At 36.9% G+C, this 7936-nt stretch overlaps 1 protein-coding gene across 6 annotated transcripts in view; it reads left to right on the forward strand.

The window, feature by feature from the left end:
* The window catches only part of apol1 (apolipoprotein L, 1), a 17906-nt gene that overhangs the window by 689 nt on the left and 9281 nt on the right, over positions 1-7936 (forward strand). For all 6 annotated transcript variants that reach the window (XM_035671256.1, XM_035671260.1, XM_035671257.1 and 3 more), the window contains exons 3-22: positions 827-898; positions 1080-1145; positions 1227-1295; positions 1743-1808; positions 1888-1959; positions 2073-2135; positions 2946-3017; positions 3107-3175; positions 3723-3794; positions 3882-3950; positions 4087-4158; positions 4238-4306; positions 4407-4466; positions 4725-4790; positions 5011-5085; positions 5234-5281; positions 5450-5518; positions 5624-5677; positions 5807-5878; positions 7823-7876. In XM_035671256.1, the coding sequence (XP_035527149.1) occupies positions 827-898; positions 1080-1145; positions 1227-1295; positions 1743-1808; positions 1888-1959; positions 2073-2135; positions 2946-3017; positions 3107-3175; positions 3723-3794; positions 3882-3950; positions 4087-4158; positions 4238-4306; positions 4407-4466; positions 4725-4790; positions 5011-5085; positions 5234-5281; positions 5450-5518; positions 5624-5677; positions 5807-5878; positions 7823-7876 (1329 nt within the window). The remainder of the gene's footprint in view (positions 1-826; positions 899-1079; positions 1146-1226; positions 1296-1742; positions 1809-1887; positions 1960-2072; positions 2136-2945; positions 3018-3106; positions 3176-3722; positions 3795-3881; positions 3951-4086; positions 4159-4237; positions 4307-4406; positions 4467-4724; positions 4791-5010; positions 5086-5233; positions 5282-5449; positions 5519-5623; positions 5678-5806; positions 5879-7822; positions 7877-7936) is intronic.

Consider the following 7936-nt stretch of genomic DNA (forward strand, 5'->3'; position numbering starts at 1 on the left):
ACGAAAAGACTAAAACCAACAATGTGTCAGTTCATCTTAAACCAATCTTTTAAAAACAGGTTACACATATTTAATTAGATATTATATTGATTATATATAATAATTGATATTATTATATATTGACATTACGGGTGTAAATACTGCATTTGTTTTGGACGTTTGATGGTGTAGTGCAGTCTTTACCAAACATTTTTTTAACCCACGTGACGACAAAAAGAAATTTGTGCATAAATGACCGTTCCTGACCATTTTTACAGCTGCTTCTGCATCACGTCATATTTTATTGGACCGGTAAAGCTACATTTCTAACAAACATATACGTTTGATAAATCACAACTTTGTTTTTATGAATGTTTTGTTGAATATTAAAATAAGACCTAATTAATGTATTTAAGCTTAAGCCATCTATCCATCCATCCATCCATCCAGTGTATTGGTCATGTATTGGGCCCCCAGTGTCTCATTTTTATGTGATTCTTATGATCAGTTTCTACAATCACTCTAAATTTACCGTCATCAAGGTTTACAAGTCCGGACATGAAACCAGCACCATGTCCAGACTTGAAATCTGGACTGTGAAGCTGGACTGTGAGACGTGAGCTAGTAAATACATCCTTTCATCCATGGAGTCATTTGCAGCTTCTTTTCCAGTTCAGCCTCCAGATTTCTGCTGCTGACTCACAGGTTATTGGAGTCAGTGTTCACCTTCTGTTACTCGCTCGTTCTGAATGAGGCTGCACGTCAGAACTGAGAATCAGCCTCATGTTTTCCTACTTAATATGTTTTCTACGTGTATGTTAAATTCTCTTTTTCATTTCTCATGCAGCAAAAAGCGGCGTTATTTGGTGGGATGTTCAAAAGATCCTTTAAGGTTGCAGAACCATCTGTCCAAGCACAGGTGATGTTGGATGTTTAATACTAACATTTAAGGCCCATATTTATATTATTGTCATTTAAAGCCATAAAATAACAACAACTGAATGCAGAATTTAGATATAACACTTAGAATATAACCTAATTATGGATTTCTGCCTTTTGAGTCTGCATCTACTCACATAAGCTCTGTGTCAACTTTACAGGACAGTTTATCGACCAACGGTGAACTTTCAAAGAGCAGCGATAGTCTGACTGACAGCAGCGCCAAGGTGAAGCTCAGGAAGCTTTTCTGTGAATGATTTGTGTTGTAAATTGAGAAAACTTTTATATAATAATATTACACATTTCAGGAGAAAGGAGGCATCTTTAAGGGAATGTTTAAGAAGACGACCAAAGCTGCCAAAGAGGGCCAGCCTCAGGTTTGTAGTGGACTTACTTACTGTGCTCTGCCTCGTGTTTCTTATGATTAGTCAGCAGTTTGGCTTATTGACTTATCATTTAAGCTATTTATCAAACAGAAATGTCAAACATTTTCTGGTTCCAGCTTCTTAAAAGTGAGAATTTGCTGCTTTTATTGTTTTTTTATCACTGTAATATTGATATTTTATTCATTCAGACCATGAAATTAAATTTTTTATCAATTTCTATCATTTTTTCTTTTGTTTATTTACCTGCTTAGTAACATTGTATTAATGTGTATTTCTGGTGTTACATTAGTTTTCTAATTCTCTAAAAATTCAGACCTGAGCAATCCCAGTGTGTGTGTTTCACCTGTCAACAAACACTAATCACATGTGTCTCCATAGCTGTATAGAAATAATATATGATAATATACAGATGTGATCAACTTTTTTAATCTTTCATAGGACACCCTCTCAATACAAAATCCTGAACTGTCTGTCAGCAGTGACAGCTTAACAGAGTCCTCAAAGGTGAGTTTACTTTCTGCTCTGTGATATTTTTCATGTTAGTCTTTGAAACTAAACCTTTCTCTGCACTCTTTCTCTGTAGGAAAAATCAGGTGTGTTGGGTGGGATACTGAAACGATCTCCTAAACCAGGACATGCCCGGAGGCCTTCGCAGGTGAAACACAATCTTCTATAACAGACAGAGAGATTATCTGGAGAATACAGTTACCAGCTCAATGCCTGACAGGTAAAATAATGTGTCTTTTATGTGTTATAATCGTGTTTCAGGATCTTTTGGACAACGAGTTCACAGCCAGTAACGACAGTCAGTCTGAAAACACCACAACTAAAGTGAGTCTCATCACACTTTCACACAAACAACTGGAGACGAATACAAACTTAATACAAAGTCTGATGTTAGCATTTTGTTCTTAACTTCTATTTAAAAAAAATCTGTATTAATAAAACTAGTGTACAATCAAGAGATCACAGCTTGAACCAAACAAAATTACAATAGTAGTAATAAAATAGAAAGAATAAAAGAAATCAACAAATGAAATCAGATTCTAAAGAGACTTTATGTTACGTTTGACAGTATGATTTCAATGTTTTTTTAGACTCTTTCAACAAATCATTTTAATAAGATAAATTGTGATAAATATAAAAACTGTTTGTAAGCAGAATCACCTTAATATTTAAAAAAAAAAAAACAAAGCTTAACCACTAATAAAGTGGATAACAGGCTTTGTCTGAGGAAAAAAAATTGCTGTGTGTTAAAGTGTTAAACATTGTTTGCTTATATAAAGTTGGAAACATATTTAAAGTACATGACAATATTACTATTTCTAGAGACATTTTATACTGAGGAAGAACTCTGTGTTAACTAGTGACACATATAGGTGGTTCTGATTAAACCTACAGTAGGTGTGCAGACCTCGACTGGGGACTTTGGGTGTGTTTCTGTTTTTGTGTGTGTTTGGATGCGTGAGCTGAACCTGCATGGATCAGCAATTTGGAAGAAGTGCTGAGCAACGTGTGAAGCACTGAATCTCTGCCTGTCCACCTGACAGCTGCATCAGTATCAAATATACAAAACAACTGGTTTTATTTGATTTTAATTAACATATAGAAGTAATTATTATTCAACCTCTTTTTTTCCAGGAGACAGGAGGGATATTCAGTGGGATGTTTAAAAAACCCTCAAAGCCTTTTGGAGCAAAGACCCAATCTGAGGTGAGAGTTCGTCTTAATTTACATTGTGTTACATTATTAGAGAACTGATAATAATAATCAGTATGGGACTGTTTGTTTCTTGCTTTCAGGATGATTTGTCTGCACCCAGTGAGCTCTCAGGCAGCAGCGACAATATTTCTGTGAATAGCAACACTAAGGTGAGGCTGTGACAGCTAGCTACCTCTATGAAACAAACACAAAGCCTCTCCTCATCTCTTGATACTGATACAGTCATATTACACCTCTGTCCCTCCATCGAGTCCGTATCACTGATTCTAGCATGCGTTTTTTTTTTGTTTCGGTGCAATTTCCAGACTCAACATGCACAGTCAGCTGTGCTTTGGAATAGAAAAAGTCATTATTCTTCTATATTTATTCATTAACCACATCAGAAGGTTTTTTTTTTGATGCGTGTGTGGCAGTTTCATTGCACTGTGGGATAATGTGACTGTACCATAATGCTGTGTGTGTGAGAGTTTGGGAAATGTGTGTTTCTGTTTTTGTTTTTGTGTGTGTGTTGTGCGAGGTTATCCTCGCACAACACACAGCACAGTTACACACAGCACACATCAGCATTAGAGAAGAGAGTCCAGGCTGCTGTGTGAAGTCCATGCCTATCCATTTGACACTAGACAAACACTAAACTAAATCCCTCCGTTATGAGCAAGATTTCACTTTTATGTGACTTTTTTTTATTTTTCCCAGGAGACAGGAGGGATGTTCAGTGGGATGTTTAAAAAATCCCCAAAGCCGTTCGGATCCAGGACGCAATCTCAGGTGAGAGTTGTCTCACTTATAGCTGTGTTACATTATTAGGAGGTGATAATAATAATCAGTATGGGACTGTTTGTTTCTTGCTTTCAGGATGATTTGTCTGCACCCAGTGAGCTCTCAGGCAGCAGCGACAATATTTCTGTGAATAGCAACACTAAGGTGAGGTTTGATTAAGATTGATTGAACCAATCCTTATAGACAGAGGTAAAACAACACAATATATCAGAGACATGCTACACTTAATTCCTTCATTCTGGGCAAAATTTCACACAAATTGTCATGTAACTTCTCCCAGGAGACGGGAGGGGTGTTCAGTGGGATCTTTAAAAAATCCCCAAAGCCTTTTGGAGCCAGGACCCAATCTCAGGTCTCACCACTAAACCATGTTATAAATTATTAGGACAGGATTAGTATTATTCTAATTTGACGTTCCTTCTCGCCTTCAGGATGATTTGTCTGAACCCAACGAGCTGTCCGGCAGCAAAGATAATCTTTCTGAGAGTAACAACACTAAGGTGAGTTTGTTAAAGCCATCGTGACCCTCAAGTGACACAATATTGCAAGATCAGTGTAAATGTAGTAATATTAAGAGTTTGCTTCCTGTTATTTTCTCAGGAGAAAGGAGGAATCTTTAGTGGTGTGTTCAGAAAGAAAGTTGCCAAATCTCAGTCTAAGGTAAGATTGTCACAAATGGTTTTTCAATCCAAAAAGTAAAGTATCCTGTTTGAGGGATGTTTTGTTTTCTGAAAAGTCCTATAAAAGTGACATGAGGGGAAAAGGATTTATTCATTTGCAAATCCATTTGTTCATTTGATGTTCAAGGGGCATTTTCAGGTAAATTCTGCTCCGTGTTTTCATATTATTAAAGCCAGCAGGGATAAATATCTTTAGTGTTTTTGTCTTGGTTGTTACATTCTGACTGTATCTGTTTAGGATGATCTGTCTGTGGATACTGAACTCTCTGCCAGCAGTGACAGTCTCATGGAGACGTTTTCAAAGGTGAGAGAGGAAGCTTACTGCAGATTTGTTTTTGTTTCAAGTCCTCTTCTTGTCTTTTGGTTTTCACTTTGACTTGCACCGCATCAACAATAACAGAACATATAGGAGATACAATCAGTTTCTAACTTCAACTGCTTTGAATTCTCACGCTTATTCCTGAATCATATGAAGTGTTGGTGTTGTTCAGAGATTAATAACATGCTGTTATAATGTGTTGTAGAGGGATGAAGAAAAGACTGAACACTCAGGGGACTCCAGTGAGAATACTACTGCAGAGAAACCCAAAGCTAAGCAGGTGGGTTGTCATGGCAGAGTAACTGGATCTCTGTTGCTTTAAAACTATGTTTCTGTCTGGATGTTTAGGAATAAGATCTGCTGTTACATTAAAGTGATGGTTAGGGCTGTAATAATATATAAGTAACTGTGTCTTTGTGTTATTTCAGAACGGTTTCAGTGCGATGATGAAGAGCACGTTCTACACTGACAAACAGGTAAGAGGTGGCGTGTTGTAATCAGTTCATCTTTCACATCAAACTAAATAGTTTCTCCAGCAGAAAAGCCTAAAAATATATATTTTTAAGTTCGAGAATAATCCATATGATCTACTATTGTTACTACTATCTGTTATTGTTTATATTTTATGATGAATATTGGCTCAGGAGAAGAACGCTGACTCTGACTGTGAGGAGATAATGGACAATGGAGAGGGCCAGCACGGTCACAAACAGGTTTGTGAGGGTTTTATCTCCTGGTTTCAATCAGCAATTCAATTTCTGTATGTTTTTCTTTATAATGTATTTTTTAACTTTCTTTTTCTTTTGTTTCACCTTCAGAGTAAATTTGCTGAGGCAATGACAAAGCTGAATCCATTCCGATCTGCCAACAAAGTAAGGAAGCTTTAGATTGTAATCTTTTCATAGTGCTCAAGAAATAAATGGATGTATTTCAAGAGAACTGTGCAGCCTCTTTAATGTGTTTTTCATAAAATAAAGATTTCTGTCTGTTTTTCTCTGCAGCCTGAGAAGCAGGAAGGCTCAGATGACGAGGATCCACCTGCGAGCAGCGAGAAGTCGTCAGGCAGCAAACAGGTGCTTTGATATTCACTTGTTCCTGTTTCATTGTGTTATTTCATACGTTTTGCGTCACGCTTTTTTTTATTTAGCCTCAATGAGGGGTAGAAAAAAAAATATATATATATATATGTTATGTTTGGCTGATATTAATAATTAAGGGGAAGCTTGCTGCTTCCTAGTGTCACACTTTACCACCAGTTTGGTGTGTTTTTGTGTGCACGGGTCAGTGGGAGGCATTGTGAACTGCTTTGTCCTGCTTAGGTAGAAAGGAAGAAAGTGAAAGGCTAAAGTTCTTGAGTAGCATTTAACTCACAGGCTGTCTGCAGTCCAGCTTTTCTTGTCTTGCCTGGTCTTGTTGAGTCATACTTTAAGTTTTTCAAGTCAAAGGGAGACAGCTTCAGATATCTATACTTGGCTTGTCCTGCAGGTGTTTTTGCCCAGACCAGGAAAAGGTGTTTTTATACAATTTCTTTGCAATAAAGGTCCCCACTCCGGTTCCAACAACAACCTATAGGCCACTGGTATGCCCCAGACCAGGCAAACCTGTTGCTTATAAAACTAAATTAAATCTGTGGGGAAACTATAAGACAGCCGGACTGGTTTCTAACAGTGTGATGACTGTTATTTATTTACTGTATTTATAGTGTTTGAAATGTCCGTGCTTGACATAAAATAGCTTGCCAGTAGCCATAGCACTCCTGATTGGAAACAAGACACACTGCTGTTAGCCTCTGATCATCTATCTATGGCGCTTGATTTTAATAGAGAAGGCTAATAATGCTAACATGATTTTTTAATTTGATTACATTAATTATTTAATTACAACTAAATGACTATTGAATATGAATATTTGGGAGTTTGTAAAGTCCAATAACAATACATCGGCTGATTAAATTAATTTTTTTACATGCCGGCAAACACATAACAAAAAAAGTCTTGAAACAAATCTTAAAAAAAATTATATATTTAATGGTAAACAAGAAACTTACATACTGAGCCCTTTGGTGGACAAATTAATCTTTCTAAACTACCTCAAACCTAGTTTGGCATTTCCGTACTTCAGTTTCTTCTTACTTATCAAGTTATATTGGCCAATTTATTGGTCTAACTTAGAACTCAGTGTGTCTAGTGACTGGCGAAGCAGTTAAAAATCTAAAACTTTGAGACATTCCCTTAAATCTTGATGATGTGTCCCACCCTCTCAGAGCGGCAAGGTTGGAGCCATGTCCAAACTGAACATATTCCGCTCTGCAAATAAAGTAACTATGATGTCGATTGGGTTGGTCATGGTGGAGGAGGGGCGGGGGGGTTCGTGATCGACGTGATCATGATGTTTTAAGTTACTGGAAGTCGGCGATGGGACTGTGATACTGGCGATGGGACTGTGATACTGGTGATGGTGGGAAGGTTTGTTGGGTTTTTTTCCCCTCATTTTAGCTACTACTACAGATCTCACCTATTTTCATCACAACTAACCAGTTTACAAACAGTGTTAAAGCTATGGTAGGTGATATAAATGTACATGCTATAGAGGAAAACCTTATATATATATATGTATATGTAGCTGTAATAAGCCAAGCCACTAATTTCAATCGTGCAAATGAGACGTTACCTACCAACACACCTACCCTACCTTTAATGTGAGTAAGATTTTAGGGTGTATATTTACCTACAGCTCTTAGCAACCATTATTCTCCATTAATTTTTCTACAATATTAAAATCAATAACTCTTTTGGCAGTTCTGGCACAAATTAATAATGGAATGGAAACCAATGGCTGCTTGGAATAGTTGGAAAAATACATCTGAAAATCTAAAACTGTAGAAAATGGTCAGCAAAAATGTAAGTAATGTATAGTACTATGATTTGTAGTGAGTTCAACTAAAGTTTGGTCCTTTTTAAGTAATCTGATTTAGGTTGATACAGTTCAATAGCTAATATTTCATCTCCTTTGTTCAGAAAGACACCGAAGACACAGGGGACGAGAAACAAGTGGAAGAGAAGCCGAAAGTGGTCAGTCTATTTTTTGCATTGCTCATGAGTCATCAGTGACCACATACACACACACACACA

This window comes from Morone saxatilis, unplaced genomic scaffold (genome assembly GCF_004916995.1).
Source record: "Morone saxatilis isolate NCDOM2014 unplaced genomic scaffold, NCSU_SB_2.0 Contig23, whole genome shotgun sequence".
Classification (NCBI taxonomy): domain Eukaryota; kingdom Metazoa; phylum Chordata; class Actinopteri; family Moronidae; genus Morone; species Morone saxatilis.